This window comes from Trachypithecus francoisi, unplaced genomic scaffold (assembly GCF_009764315.1).
Source record: "Trachypithecus francoisi isolate TF-2019V2 unplaced genomic scaffold, Tfra_2.0 Lachesis_group1, whole genome shotgun sequence".
NCBI classification, from domain to species: domain Eukaryota; kingdom Metazoa; phylum Chordata; class Mammalia; order Primates; family Cercopithecidae; genus Trachypithecus; species Trachypithecus francoisi.
The window spans coordinates 82,936,759-82,953,079 of record NW_022681454.1 but is presented as its reverse complement, the minus strand read 5'-3'; the positions used below and the strand labels follow the sequence as shown (position 1 = coordinate 82,953,079).

The following is a 16,321-nucleotide window of genomic DNA, read 5'->3' as shown; positions in this document are numbered from 1 at the left end:
TGAGTCCTGTGAGCTGTCACAGTGAATCACTGAACGTGCAGGTGGAGTTGGGATCCCTGGCACAGTGAGTTTCCCCATTCCTTCAACTTTGTAAGTTATTTGCCAGTTTCCACGCTGGGCAGTACAACAAACAAAAAGCCAACCAAATTAAGAGCTCCAAAGTCCAATTCTAAAAATTCCTGATTTCTTAGCTAACAATAGTTGCAAATGTACACACTACTTCAATTTTTTAAATTCAAATCTCAACCTATAGAAATCGATTCCTCGTTTTCTTTCTCACTATTATTTGTAGATCTTTTTCCTGATCAAACTCCCGCACTGCTCCTCCCTGGCTCCCATCTCATTATCCCACAGAGCCTCCACTGAAACATCAGGTGGTCTGTTCCCTGTGTCATTTAGCCCCCTGACTAGAAAGCAACATCACTTATGACTTCTCCAGTGTCCTGTGCTCTGTGTTATCCTGAATAGGATCAAATAATATAAACTTCCAGGAAGATCTTTTTTCAGTTCATTGGAATATGAGGAAATATACATGAATTAACTAACTACCAGAGAGAAAGGAGGACAAACTAAAGAATGACCCACAGCAGAAAATGAAATACAGGTTTTACAAAATTAGACTGAGGAAATGGTTTAAGTGAATTTCTTGTCATCTAGAATAGGATTTTCAGCATATTTCAAAAAGCACAGAAAGGTTTATTACATAATAGGAAGAATTTCAAGAAAAGCTTGCTGTCATCATGTTGAAGAAGCTGTCCAGGGAATAAGGAGAAGATGGATGTCTTCTGTCTGACATTATGAACTGAGAGTTTTAACAGAGTATTAGTGGCACTTGGTGGCCACAAAGAAACCACAAATCACAGTTACTAGATCAATCAATAGCCTCCTCATTGTTTTTCTATTGAAAATAGGAGAACTATGAACAATAAAACTAAATATCTCTAGGGCTATTTTATTCCTGAATGGCCCCTGTGGTTCTAATTTACTTCTGGAGTCACAGTTTTTAACAAAAATTATTTTGAAAAACCTGTTGATTTGCAGAGATTTCTCATGTCACATCTTTTTTTTCTCTTTCTTATTTTTCCTTTTTTAGATGGGAGTCTCGCTCTGTTGCCCAGGCTGGAGTGCAGGGGTACAACCTCAGCTCCCTGCAACCTCTGCTTCCTGGCTCCAAGTAATTCTTCTGCCTCAGCCTCCAGAGTAGCTGGGATTACAGGCACCCACCACCATGCCCAGCTACTTTTTTTTGTATGTTTAGTAGAGACGGGGTTTCACCATGTTGGCCAGGCTCATCTCGAACTCCTGACCTCAAGTGATCCCCCCACCTCAGCTTCCCAAAGTGCTGGATTACAGGCATGAGCCACCACGACTGGCCCTCACATTCTTTTTTGAATCGCAGCTTCCAGGGATAGGGAGATGGAAATCAGAAGATTGATCTGTTCATGTCCTCAGTAAGACTCCCAGTCAACAGTAGGCTATCAGTAGTTAAGTCTGGGGGCAGTCAAAAGCTATATGCAGATTTTTGACTGCACGAGTGTTGGTGTCCCTAACCTGCATTGTTCAAGAGTCAACTACATATTGAAATCAAATTATAACAAATTATTACCATATAGCAAAAATGTGTAAATGTTTCCCTTAAAATCTGTTTTAGGTTTCAAAATAATTCACATTTCTGGTAACAGTCCTTGTCCAAAACACTTTTGGATTTTTTAATTTTTTAGATTTAACAAAGCAAATATAGCACATATACCATATATTACATAATAGTCCCAGCAGGGACTAGGGCAGCTCCACATAATCAAATACATTAATATTTCTGCACACATATACACATACATATACACACACACAGGTTTTGTAACTAAGAGTTTTGAGGTTTTGGTTTTCAGCATTTGGGGCACTTAAGGATAAAGGAGTATGGTCCTAAATTACATGAACCTGCAGAATACCACAGGTCACAATGACAAGCCACAGCAGAAATGAAGAGTTGAGGACCATCATGAGACACAATGCCATTCCATCTAAAATGGGGGAAACCAAACCACAGAGAAATTAGTGGGAGAAAAAAAATACAACTAAATCAACTTCTGAGGAAAATACTCTAGAAAAAAAAAAAAAAAAACAGAATTAAAACTAAACCAGGGCCGGGTGCGGTGGCTCATGCCTGTAATCCCAGCAGTTTGGGAGGCCCAGGTGGGTAGATCACTTGAGGTCAGGAGTTCAAGACCAGCCTGGCCAATATGGTGAAACCCCATCTCTACTAAAAACACAAAAATTAGCCAAGTGTGGTGGCGTGTGCCTGTAAATCCCAGCTACTTAGGAGGCTGAGGCAGGAGAATTGCTTGAACCGGAGACGGAGGTTACTGTGAGCTGAGATCATATCACTGTACTCTAGCCTGGCAACAGAGCAAGACACTGTCTCAAAAAACAAAAAACAAAACAAAACAAAAAAAAAAAAAAAAGAAAGAAAAGAAAACTAAACCAGGATCACCAACAGTCCACTGAAACCAACTGCATAACAGCATACGGTTAACCATGGGTAACTCAGCCCCTGGTCATTCCCTGGAACCCAAGGATATTTCTAGCAGAGATGGCAGTACGTGGCAGTACTAGCAAATGCCACACCCAACATGTCAGGAGCAAAAGAACCAGAGGTGACTGCACATTCAAGGCCTCATCTAGCGGTGGAAGGAGAAGCTAAGCCACCCACAAGCCAGGAGTGTGCTAACCATACATTCGCCTGTGCCATGTGCTCACTGGCCAGGTTTTTTAGTGAGCTGCTTTCTCCCTGTTGCCATCAAGGGAACTTTGTAGTAGCTACTTATCACAAAAACAATGAATGTTTAAAAACTCTGCTTCAGGTCAACTTCGATAACGTGTTGAGTCCACCAAATCACTAACCAGTTTTAAGTAACTTCTACTTAATAATGAAGAAATATTCATATAAGGCAATGGACATGGATACAATTTATATTTGCTAAAGAAGACTTTGATACATAATAGCCTGTTTACAGGAGAGAGCCATATGTACAATACACCTTACAAATTCCATGAGGATCTAAAAGTAATGTAATCTAATAGATTAATTCAGTAGGTAAATTATAATAAACCTATAATTAACAGATTTGTTAATTTATATCTATATTCTAAACTTCATCTTTCAAATCCAAATGATAATAAATCATTACTTCATTAACCCAAAGCATTTTCAATAAGATTGGAGAGGGAGGCAATATTATAAAATCGTTATCCACACAGAAAGCAGCAAAGTAAATCGTGATTGTCTCCTACCTCTGCTCGACCCTCATAGTAGGTTAGCATGGACTTTGTAAGTACAAAAAGTCTCTCTTTGTAGTTTAAGGGCGATGTCTTCTTTTTCTGCTGTGATCTTTTAATAAGAATCTCCTCCAAAATAGTGTTAAAATTCATCTCCGTCTTCTGATTACTCCTTCTCCTGCCACTGAAGATCCCAGTATTCTACAGTGAAAAAAGAAACAGTTAAAATGTGACAGTTTAATTTTCTATGGATGTTGCCATTTCAAATTACCAAAATTGGCTTCACCCTCACCCCTGCTGGAGCAGATGAGTGTTGATCTCTGTGCCCGAACTGAGAATGCCTGGGGCACAAAAATTCAACCTCCTCTCCTTTTCCAGTCTCCATCCTGCTCCTCCACGTCTCATCATTTCATGGGAAAAATCTAATCAAGGTTCTTCATGATGATGATTCATTCCTTTTTACCTCCTCCTACCCTTAGCTTTCTGGTGCACTCCTACTGTTTGATTGCAGGGAACAAATATCTCAGATGGAAAAGCACATTTCGTCCACTGCGTGGCTGATTTACACTGGCATTTGAATTGCTTCAGGATCTTGGTTCACAAAACAGACAACCTTACAGACACAGCAGACTCATGAACAAAATGAATTAGCATAGTGGTGGATATGATTCATACTCCAGCTCTGATAAGGATGTAATCTCAATGAAGCATCCTAGTTACCAGTGCCACAGGGATGTTCTCTGGTGTCTACACTACCATGCTCCAGAGTTATCTTCCCAATGGCTCCTGTCTCCACCACAGGAGAAATGGAAACCCACCAGTCATACTTAACCTGCTCAGGGCAGAGTCCACCTGGATAAGAAAGTCTCAGCCCTCTAACTCCAGGCTATCCATACCTAGACTAAGCCTTTTAAAATTCAACACTATTTAACTATCTGAAAACCCAAAGATATTTTAAAAAAAGGCCTGAAGATTAATATTTGAGACAAGTTGAACTAATAACAGCCGCTCCTTCGCTTGCCTCCACCGTGCCTTTAAAGAAGTAACTGTGGCTGGGCACAGTAGTTCACGCCTGTTACCCCAGCACTTTGGGTAGATTACTTGAGGTGAGGAGTTCAAGAGCAGCCTGGCCAACATGGCAAAACCTCGTCTTTACTAAAATGACAAAAATTAGCTGGGCGTGGTGGCGCATGCCTGTAATCCCAGCTACTCAGGAGGCTGAGGCAAGAGAATCACTTGAACTCGGGAGGCGGAGCCTGGAGTGAGCCAGACAGCACCACTGCACTCCAACCTAGGTGACAGAGCAAGACTTTGTCTCAAAAAAAATAATGAATAGGCTGAGAGCGGTGGCTTATGCCTGTAATCCCAGCACTTTGGGAGGCCGAGGTGGGTGAATCACCTGAGGTCACGAGTTCAAGACCAGCCTGGCCAACATGGTGAAATCCCATCTCTACTAAAAATACAAAAAATTAGCTGGGCATGGTGGCAGGCGCCTGCAATCCCAGCTACTTGGTAGGCTGAGGCAGGAGAATCGCTTGAACCTGGGAGATGGAGGTTTCAGCGAGCCGAGATCTCACTACCTTGCACTCCAGCCTGGGCAACAAGAGCAAAACTCTGTCTCAAAAAATAATAATAATAAATAAATAAATAAATAACTGCATACTAAAGGACAGAGGCAAGAAGAGTCACATGAACAGCATTAAGTGGCTCTCTGACAGCACGGCCGGTAACTGGACAGGGTTAGCCACTGAGGAATTCCACCATCTTCATACCCAATTCAACACCTCCAATGCACCCTTTAATTTCCTATTACTGATTGGTCATCATCCAATCAGGCCCCTCCATTTTCTGTAAGGTTCCTTTATAACAGCTTCACTCTGAACATCAGTTCCTTCATTTATAAAGTATGTAAGGAAAGACCACAGGTCAGTGTGAAGTTTAAATGAGATATGGGCAAGAACTGACTATGAAAACACTACACAAATGTTTATCATCATTTTTAATTGCACGGTTATTTTCCTCGCTCAGAGCATTACAATCCCATATCTGGACCATGAGAGTAGCTTTCCAATTGGTCTTCATTTCCTCAAGTTCTTGCCTCCTTTTATTCAAACTACCTATCCATCACTCCCATTGGATCAATCTTCAGAAATTCAGCACTGTCATTTTACTCATCAGAAATCCTCAGTGTCTCCCTGCGACCTGCAGAGTAAAGCTAAAATTCCTTGGTCTGACACTAGAGACTGTCCACATTCTGGCTGCAGCCTACCGGCCCATCTTTACTTCCACCATATTCCAATCAAAATAGTCTTCCAAATCTCCAGAGATTCCCCTCACAGCATTCACTCCCTGGCCTAGTGGACTCTCTACTTTCCACCTATGAAGACTATACCAGCTCAAAATTCCCCTCCTTGATGTTGTCTCTCCTAATGACTCCTATTAATTAAAAATCTTCCCACTCCTGGGCCATAATTTCTGTCACTCATCATAGAGCTAATCATATTCTGCTATGTCTACAGCAATTAATGTACATATTTTTAATTCTCACTTAGCTGTTAAGGAATGGTTCTCAACCTTAAGTGTATATTAGAATCACCTAGGGAATTTCATTTTAATACAGATGTCTAGGCTCCACTTCCAGATTTTTTTATTCGGTTGGTCTGGGGAGGAGCCCCGGGCATCATGATTTCATGTACAGATAGAATTGAGAGCCACTATCTTAAAGGAAGACACTGGGCTCTTGAAACTCTTAATCCCACTCCCAGTGTCTACAGTAGCCTCTCAGTAGCAGCTAAATCACAGAACTAATTAACCCAATAGCCACCTTAAGCTAAGGAGTCACAGAAAAGCTCTTGCCCCTTTTGCATCGAAGTTGGTCTTCCTTATTCCATATTAAAATTTTGGCACTCCATCCTTCTTTCCTAAGAAACTGTCAGAATGCAAGTACCATTTCTTTGGAAATTATCTTTTCATCTTTGTGCAACACATTTTCAAGGGTGAAAATGACAACTTATAAGAATGGATACCAGGGAAAAGCAAGCAATGCTTTCATAAACGGGCCATGTGCAAACATGTAGTTCCCAATACAGTGAGCAATACCATTGTTAACAAATGGAAGGCAGACTTTTGGAAGGCCCACAAGGATAAATGGGGCGGGACTCATAGGCAGTTCTAGAAGCAAAAGGTCTCAACATCGGGGCAGAAGAAACATTCACGATGAATGTCCTGGGGAAAAAATCACCTTATCTGTTCATGTGTGGTGGATCATGCCTGTAATCCCAGCACTTTGGGAGGCCAAGGCAGGAGGATCACTTGAGGTCAAGGGTTCAAGACCAGCCTGGTGAAAATGGTAAAACCCCATCTCTATTAAAAATATAAAAATTAGCTGGGTGAGGTGGCGGATGCCTGTAGTCCCAGCTACTTGGGAGGCTGAGGCAGGAGAATCGTTTAAACTGGGGAGGCAGAAGTTGCAGTGAGCCAAGATCACACCATCGCACTCCAGTCTGAGCAAAAGGGCAAGACTCTGTCTAAAAAGAAAAAAATCACCTTATCTGACTTATATGTGCAATTACTTGTCTTATACAGAATCATACCATTTAAGTTGAAAGGAATCTTAGTTCACCACCTAATCTATCTCCCTCAAGAAACTGAAGTTCGGAAAAGTTAAATGGCTTACTCAAGGTCACACAAGCCAAGACTAGAAAAAAGTCTCCTAGTTCCTACTTACGGGCTCTCCCTACCCTTCTATCCCATACAATTAAAGTCCACCACTGTTGTTATAATTCACTGGCCAATGGGAAGTCCTGGCCAAGAAAACTACTAAAGTTCAGAGAGACACAAATGAAGGAAAAGTCTCCTCATGTACACTTCCAGCCAAAGATGGAGTGCTGAATGCACACTTTGCATTGGCTCCTTCCTGAAATTCCATTAAAAACAGTTCTGTTGTTGTTGTTAAGGAACTGACTCTCAAGGAAACAGAAAACAAAAAAAGGAAAAAACAATAGAATTTTGGAAACTGGAAAACAAATAAATATGTGGCAGGCCCCACTGAGGTGAAGCCTGGAAACAACTCAATTTCTTCTGCAAAACCTCCAAATAGCTCAAGAATCAGCAGAATATGGTATTTCTAGAAGTGGTGATGAAGAAGGGATTAAAGCAAAAGAATTTTTGGCAAACCAGTTTAAGAAACAGAATCCCCTGGCACCAAAAGCCAAAATTGACAAATGGGAACTAATTAAACTAAAGAGCTTCTGCATAGCAAAAGAAACTACCATCAGAGTGAACAGGCAACCTACAGAATGGGAGAAAATTTTTGCAATCTACTCATCTGACAAAGGGCTAATATCCAGAACCTACAAAGAACTCAGACAAATTTACAAGAAAAAACAAACAATCCATCAAAAAGTGGGCAAAGGATATGAACAGACACTTCGCAAAAGAAGACATTTATGCAGCCAACAGACACATAAAAAAACACTCATCATCACTCGCCATCAGAGAAATGCAAATCAAAACCACAATGAGATACCATCTCACACCAGTTAGAATGGCAATCATTAAAAAGCCAGGAAACAACAGGTGCTGGAGAGGATGTGGAGAAACAGGAACAGTTTTACACTGTTGGTGGGATTGTAAACTAGTTCAACCATTGTGGAAGACAGTGTGGCGATTCCTCAAGGATCTAGAACTAGAAATACCATTTGAGCCAGCCATCCCATTACCGGGTGTATATCCAAAGGATTATAAATCATGCTGCTATAAAGACACATGCACATGTATGTTTATTGCGGCACTATTCACAATAGCAAAGACTTGGAACCAACCCAAATGTCCATCAATGATAGACTGGATTAAGAAAATGTGGCACATACACACCATGGAATACTATGCAGCCATAAAAAAGGATGAGTTTGTGTCCTTTGTAGGGACATAGATGGAGCTGGAAACCATTATTCTTGGAAACCATCATTCTCAGCAAACTATCGCAAGAACACCACATGTTCTCACTCATAGGTGGGAATTGAACAATGAGAACACTTGGACACAGGAAGGGGAACATGACACACCACAGCCTGTCGGGTGGGGGAGGGGGGAGGGATGGATAGCATTAGGAGATATACCTAATGTAAATGACGAGTTAATGGGTGCAGCACACCAACATGGCAGATGTATACATATGTAACAAACCTGCATGTTGTGCACATGTACCCTAGAACTTAGTATAATTTAAAAAAAAAAAGAAAGAAACACAGTCCCCGATCCTCTCCACTTCCATGCCATATAGATCTAGGTGACTCACCCTCCTCAACCCTGGGAGAAAACTAGAGGTTTATTTCTGAAGACTATAAAATGTAGGGTCTCTATCCTGGGAGAGACTAAGTACAGTTGTGGCTGGGATTATCACACTGAAAAGGAGGAGCTTAAGTGAAACTGTACAAGTGTACATAACAATGATGAGGCTACTCAGCTGTCTTCTTCCATCTGGCTCCAGGACATCAGGACTGGACTAAGGGAAAAATCTTGAAGACACAGACATAGAAGTGTCCCCCTAAAAATGGCACAGCCAGACTACCCTATAGTTAAGCCCACAGTTAGCAAGGCCCCACTACTATGCATGAAGCTTCCAATTGACACTTTTTTCTTTTTTTTTTTTTAACAAGAAGAGGTCTGGCTATGTTACCCAGGCTGGACTCAAATTCCTGGGCACAAGTGAACTCCCTGCCTCAGCCTCCCCAAGTAGCTGAAACTACAGGTGCACATGACCACGCCCAGCTCAACTGACTTTTTAAAGTCCCACTCTGATAAATGAGAGGAAGCCAAGGATCACCAGACAATTGAGGAAAAATTATAATAGGAATCCAAGGTCAAAGAACAAATGCGAAAAAAGCAAGTTGGAAGAAACAAAAGTTGTGCAGAAAAAAAGAAAATGTTAAAAAAAAATAAAATCAAAGAATTAAGGGGAATATACATGCATGAAACAAGGTCAAGATGTGGCCAAAATAAGAAATAGAGGGCCAAAAAAAAAAAAAAAGAGGAGCTATTAGAAATCAAAAATAAAACAGCAGAAATTAAAAACTCAATGGAAAGGTTAGAACATAAAATTGAAGAACTCTCCCCAGAAAATAAATAAATAAATAAAATTTAAAAATTAAGAAACAGAAAACATAATGAAATTACGGAACTCACCCAGAAAGTTCAGCATCTAAAAACCAGAAGTTCCAGAAAGAGAAAGCAAACAAGAGTAAGAAAACAATCAAAGAAAATTTTTAGGAAAATTTCAAACTGAAGGTTATTTTCAGATTGAAATATAACCAAATTAAGGCACTTCTTGTAAAATTTCACAACTATGGGGATAAGCAAAATATTCAGCAAGCTTAAATGTAAATTTCATAAAAAGGATCAAAATTCAGAATGGTAATCATCAAGGGTAATGCTAGAGAGTAGAAGACAATGAAGAAAAACTCAGAAAGAAAGTGATTTCTAACCAAAAATTCTATAATCAGCCAAAGTGCCAATGAAGTGACAGGAGAATAAAGACGTTTTTCAAATATGCACAAGGCTTTAACAATTTTATCTCTTGTTCACCTTTCTCAAAAAACAAGTTGGGGATGTAGCCAAAATACCAAAACAAAGCAGGAAGCCAAAACAGCAAAAACCACAAGAATTTAGGAAACAAACATTCCAACACAAGAAAGAGGTAAAGGGACCCCTCCCCCAATAGATGCTGAAGGGAAATCCCAAAATGAACGACACTGAGCAGCTGGTCGAGAGTACAACTAGTCCAAACTAGATCAGGTAAGGAGGTTCTTCCAAATAATTCTTCTAGGAGACGAAACTGAATGCATGGGGAGAAGATTTATAATAAGTTAGTAAAATTTAGCCAACTTTAAAAAATAAAATAATTCCAAGGGAAAACAAAAAATTGTTTAGAAAAGGAAAAATAATCACAGGTATGCTACAGAGTTCTGCTACAAATAACATCTACACCGTCATAATCAGGTAAACAATAGTGATAATCTTACTACTAATATAAATATATTGGGTGTGAGAGCAGGAAGTATGTTCCCGTGTGGGTGCGGGAGTACATTATGAAAGAGAGCTATTTCCTCCATGGTAGTAGGAGGAGAAGGAGGAAAAGGTAGAGGAGGAGGAGGAGAAAACCAATAAATAGTATCTACAATTTAAAACACAAGAAGTAGCAATGTAAAGCATGTTACTTAGAGACTGTCAAGAGACAAAATTACGACAAATTTAGTAAAAGTGACTTTTACTCACAATTCATGAGTCAGGTTAGCCTCTATTCTGTAAAACAGACCAGGGCAGAACTATGGATTTTATAAGGTGGGAACAAGGAAACAGAACAATAGGGGGAAAAAAGCTGATTAGTAACATAAAGTTACTTCAGGTTACTTTTTTTTGGTAAAGATTAAAACAGAGGGGACTTCCTTATTACACTGATTCACGTAGACTGTAATCTCCTGTTTTCAAGGGAAAAAAATGGTCTATTTGGGGATCTACCTGCTCCCTTAAAGCTTCAGTTTGATTATGCAGCATTTAGCATGAGTGACTTCATTTCTATTTGGTCTGGTTTGTTGGGGCTTAGTACAGGAGCTCAGTCCAAAACAATGGCCTTCCATAATTTTTGTTTAATAAGATACAGTGAGATGAAAAAGCTTGAAAAACTGAAAATGATTCCCTCTGAGAATCAGAATATCATTGGAGAATAGCAGTGGAAAGGTATATGTTCTACTCTTCTGCCCTAAATAATAAAACATAAAAACCAGAGGAAGAGAATCCCATCTTCAACGAAATAAAAAGACAGCCTTTACTCCCAAACTACAAACTATGAAATACCTGCTAAATGCTGTGAAATCTCGACCAAAATGGGGGAGGAAGCTGAGGGTAGATTTTCCTAAAAGTAAACATCATTGTCCTGGGAAGTCAATCTAACAACCTTTGATAAGATCAGTGAAATCAGGAGGAATAAGCAGACTATAGGAGAATCAGAGAGTATCCCTATAGAATTACTATTCACACAGAAAAATAATAAAAATCATTATCATATTCATTATTAAACTTTTACTACTTGGCACTGTGTTACAACCACTAAGCACTTTCAATGTATTGAATCACTTCATTCTCTCAACAACCTTCTGAAGTATGTACTAGTACTGTCTACATTTTACACACCACAATGTAAGAATAAGAGCCAGGCTTTAATTTAGGCAATAGAATTGCAGGACCTACACTATTCACTACACTATACAACTTCTCTAGTGAAAAGGAAGGTGGAACGGAAGGAAAAAGTTTAATGAGGTACCACTTCCAGCCTCCTAGTTTAGGAGATTGCTAAGTGCAATTGGATTCAATCTCCAGATTTCAACAGAGATAGCCTATGACTTTCAGGGCATCACTAAGAGCCACACCAAACTCTCAATCCGAAAACTGAAGGGAGACGTCCTCTCCGAGCAAGAAAATAATAGGTTTGATGTTCTAAATGTTAAAATGAAGATGAAACAAAACTCAGGATTCCAGCTTTCTCTCCTGGCTGTTACTAAGGATTACAAACATCTTTTTAAAATAAAACTCGACTGCAACATAAGCCCCTTTTCTCTGTCTCATTGGAGTTGAACACAAGAGTACTATTCCCTTTGCCTTAGCGGCTAACTGCTGAAAGTCTGAACATTTTAACACATTGTCTTTGAACACTAATACTCCGAGGTAGACGACGGAAACTGTCACTGTATCACCAGTGAGAAACCCAAACCACCAAAGTTATACTGTCTATCCAGCGTTGCAAATCTGAATATCTGACTAATACGCAGTTTCACAGTCCAGCAATTTTAGCCAATAGATCTTAAAACCTTTTTCATCATGAGAGATTCTGCCTGAAAACAAATAATTTTTTATGGATATGCCAATGGCCCTGATCTGATCGCTATGCATTGTATGTATCAAAACATCACTACGTACCCCACAAATATGTACAATTATTATTTGTCAGTTAAAAAAGAAAATTAAAAAAAGAAAATAGGCCAGGTGCGGTGACACACCTGTAATCCCAGCACTTGGGAGGCTGAGGTGGGCAGATCACTGGAGGCCAGGAGTTTGAGACCAGCCTGGCCAACATGGTGAAACCCTGTCTCTACTGAAAATACAGGCGTGGTGGCATGCATCTGCAGTCCCAGCTACTCGGGAGGCTAAGGCATGAGAACAGCTTGAACCTGGGAGGCAGAGGTTGCAGTGAGCCGAGATCACACCACGGCACTTCAGCCTGGGTGTTGGAGTGAGACTCTGTCTCAAAAAAAAAAAAAAGAAAAAAGAAAAAGAGAGGAGAGAAAATAATAACTAAAAAAAAAAAAAAAAAACCTGGTGACTAGAACAGCCTATCCTAGTCAATATGGCTTTTCATACTATTTTAAGTCAAGGGAACAGAGCTGCTAAATGGGAAAGGAAATCAGAGACAAAAGAAAATAAAAGTGACTGTGAGTTACCAAATTATATTATGGAATGGACTATAGTAAATAAGAAAAAAAGGGCCCTGATAACAGAGTTGGGAAAGGATGTACTATTTACAAGAGCAAGCAAAGAGTGATTAGAGGTTGTTGAAATTCTCATCTCATTAGGTTAAGTCATATATTATGTGCCACATTTTGCCAATATCCAGCAATAATTTATCTATAGAATTAGTAATATTATGTAATTCAATCTAATACTTGGTGATGTTCTAATATTATTAAAACTTAGTTAAAGCCCTCAGTTCACAAACTTCTACATCAGAACAGGTGACCTTATTTCACATCTCATCACAGGTTTATGACAAAGTTACCATTTGCAATCTCATCACAAGTTTGTGACAAAGTTACTATTTGTTTGCCATTTTAGGAAATTTGTGCAAATAAACATCAAACTGACCTTAATCTGAGAAATCAAATGCTGTGGTGCCTGTCAACAGTATCAATTCAAAAGTACCAAAATGAGTAGTTATTATATAAGAATAAATCTTACCACATTCTCTTCTATAACATATACTCTAAGCTTAAAGCCCCAATTTTCTTTTGTAAAAGGGGATTACATAGCAGAAATACAACAAAGGAAAAAAATACTAGGATGACTTCAATCAAAATAGAGTACATTCTAGGTTCCCCATTTAACATCATGAATTGGAGCTATTCCAGGATTAGGCAATGTTTTTGTGCTCAGAAGGAAGTAACACTGTACACCTCTCTCTTCCTGAGCTATTAAACAAAGGCACATGTGATAACCTGTATTTTCTTAAAGTCTTATATATTTCTCCTTTCAGCCAGTTGATATGAGGCAGGCTATAACGTTTTAAGTATTCATCTGCTAACCTGTTGAAGGTAGACACGGTGAGGAATCCAAGCACCAAGAGATCTCTAGTAAAACCCTTATCTTTCATTACCAAGAGCATCTAAAGAGAGTATAAGAGAAGTCCTCTTGGGACAAAAGGCAAAAGTTGAAAGGCTGGCTGATTTCTCATCTCTCCTAATACTATATTCCCCACCCCAGTCCACTATCATAGGGTAGGTGATTATAGCATTGGATTAGGGGACACGTGAAGCTAGAAACAGACTGAGAGGTGCTGCCCTAGGAATAGTTGTTCCTTATTGTCCATATGCAGATATATGCACTGATTTAACTCCTTTAAGACAGGTTTGGGTCTCACACTGCAGGTCTTCCCTGTGTGTCTTTGGCTATAATCAGGAATGAGGGCCTCCCCTCTCATAAGAAAGAAGGAGATAAAAAGAGCAATGGATGCAGAAAGAAGCTTTAGAAAAGATACTATGTGCAATACCTCCAAGAATCTAACAAACTTATTTATTATACAGAAGATTCATATTTAAGTGGTTCTAGAGAGAAGCAAAAATTTTCATAATATTAAAATATCCATTAATCAACTGACCACTTTGGTCCCAGTCAAGTATCCTTTCCACATTACTAGGTTTTGCTTCTTTGCTGTCATCATCTCTCACTGAATGAGAAAGGCAACAGTCAACAATACAATTGCAAATAAAATATCAAATCTTCCAAAGATGAGGCATTTCAAGAAGTGCTGTTGGAGAACCACTCCAACCACACTCAATGACACTGGGAAATAAGGATCTTAAAGTTAGCTAGTTAAGCCGGGCGCGGTGGCTCAAGCCTGTAATCCCAGCACTTTGGGAGGCCGAGGCGGGTGGATCACGAGGTCAGGAGATCGAGACCATCCTGGCTAACATGGTGAAACCCCGTCTCTACTAAAAATACAAAAAACTAGCCGGGCGAGGTGGCGGGCGCCTGTAGTCCCAGCTACTCGGGAGGCTGAGGCAGGAGAATGGCGTGAACCCGGGAGGCGGAGCTTGCAGTGAGCAGAGATCCGGCCACCGCACTCCAGCCTGGGCGACACAGGGAGACTCCGTCTCAAAAAAAAAAAAAAGTTAGCTAGTTAAACACAATAATAACAACACAATAGGGGAGTCAAAATCAGACTAATTTTTATAATTAAAATATTAAGATACACTGTGGCAGACTGCTTCTTACCTCTCCCCACCCACGCCCCCCACGCACACCCCCACACACCAATTCATTCTCCCCTTCTTTCTGCACATAGGCTGGAATATATTCATTTATAGATTTATATTTCCCAGCCTTCTTTGCAGTAAAATGTGGCCATCTGACTAAGTTAAGGTCAAAAGGATGTGGGGTAGAAGTTATATGTACCCCTTCCAGGCCATTTTCAACTTAAAGACAAGCTACTTCCCTGGATTTAGGGCATTTTCCAGCCTCCCACTGGCAGACTCAACTTCCCTTATGCATACCAGCATTACTCCGAAGGTGGGGAAGAAACAAGATGGAACCTGATCCTGGAATGACTTCATGGAACAGAGGCTAGACTAGTTCACTTACTTTGTGAGAGACAAGTATGTTTCTATCTTATTTTAGAAATTACATATCATGATACCTTTGTTACAGTGGGTTAACATTTATTCTATGGAACAGGAAAACCATTGCAAAAACTGGTAAAACTTTCTAATGCTTTTGAAAAAATAAAAAGGCTCTCTTTCAAATTGTGCTGACAAACTCACACGTAAAAGAAGTCAAAATTTTAATCATACATTTTTGTCAGAAAATGATATCAAGACAATATTAGATTCACTTTTTTCTATGAGTTAGTTACTCAAGAGAAAATATGAGATAAACATATTTTCACTTTATTTTTCAGGATAAAGCCTGAATCATACCAGGTTTTTTCTCTTTTACTATTTACTGTGAAATGTAACTGGATTCTCTTTAAGTGGCAAATTCTGACACCAATTCTCCTCTGATGAGGGAATTCCTTGTATAAAAGGAATATTTGTCTATTTCTTGCTACTGCAGAGGGAAACAATAACAAGCGAAAATAAGACAAAACAAATTTCTCAGTGGGTACAACGATTTTCAGTGCCTTTTACTAGGAGAAAGCATCAGAGTAAAGAATGTTTGGAAATTATACATAAGATCACCAAATACCAATGTTTGTTCCTTGGCCACAGTATTCTAAATTATTTTTAATACGAAACAGTCATCCATGTCTATATATTCTTTTCTCAATGTTTTTAAAATAGGAATGAAGAGTCCAAGTCATTAGTGCATTCAATTTTTTTTTTTTTACAAATGATAAACTTTCTTTAACAACAACAAAAAAATTTAAGAACAAAATAAAAGAGATTCAGGAGGGTCTGACATATATTTAGTCTTAAGAGACCTCTCAGCTGAAATGTATGAGATAATTATGGCAACTTGAATACTAACTCAATATTGATGATATTAAGGTTAATGGGTAATATTTGTTTAATGATATCAGGACTTAATGATATTAAGACAGTGTTTGGTTATGATTTGCTGTGAGTGTGTGAGAGTGTGTGTGTGTGTGTGTGCTGGTATGGTGATTATATTTTTCAGAGTTCTTATCTTTTAAAGATACATACTGAAAAATTCACAGATAAAATAATGTCTGTGATTTACTTCCTAATCTGAAGGGTATGGAAGAGTATAGACAAAATAA

The 16,321-nt window shown here is 39.2% G+C and overlaps 1 protein-coding gene across 3 annotated transcripts in view; it reads right to left on the bottom strand.

Annotated features, from left to right (window-relative positions):
- The window catches only part of TEC (tec protein tyrosine kinase), a 140,149-nt gene that overhangs the window by 87,547 nt on the left and 36,281 nt on the right, over positions 1-16,321 (bottom strand). For all 3 annotated transcript variants that reach the window (XM_033214741.1, XM_033214742.1, XM_033214740.1), the window contains exon 2: positions 3,292-3,477. In XM_033214741.1, the coding sequence (XP_033070632.1) occupies positions 3,292-3,429 (138 nt within the window). In that variant the 5' untranslated portion in view covers positions 3,430-3,477. The remainder of the gene's footprint in view (positions 1-3,291; positions 3,478-16,321) is intronic.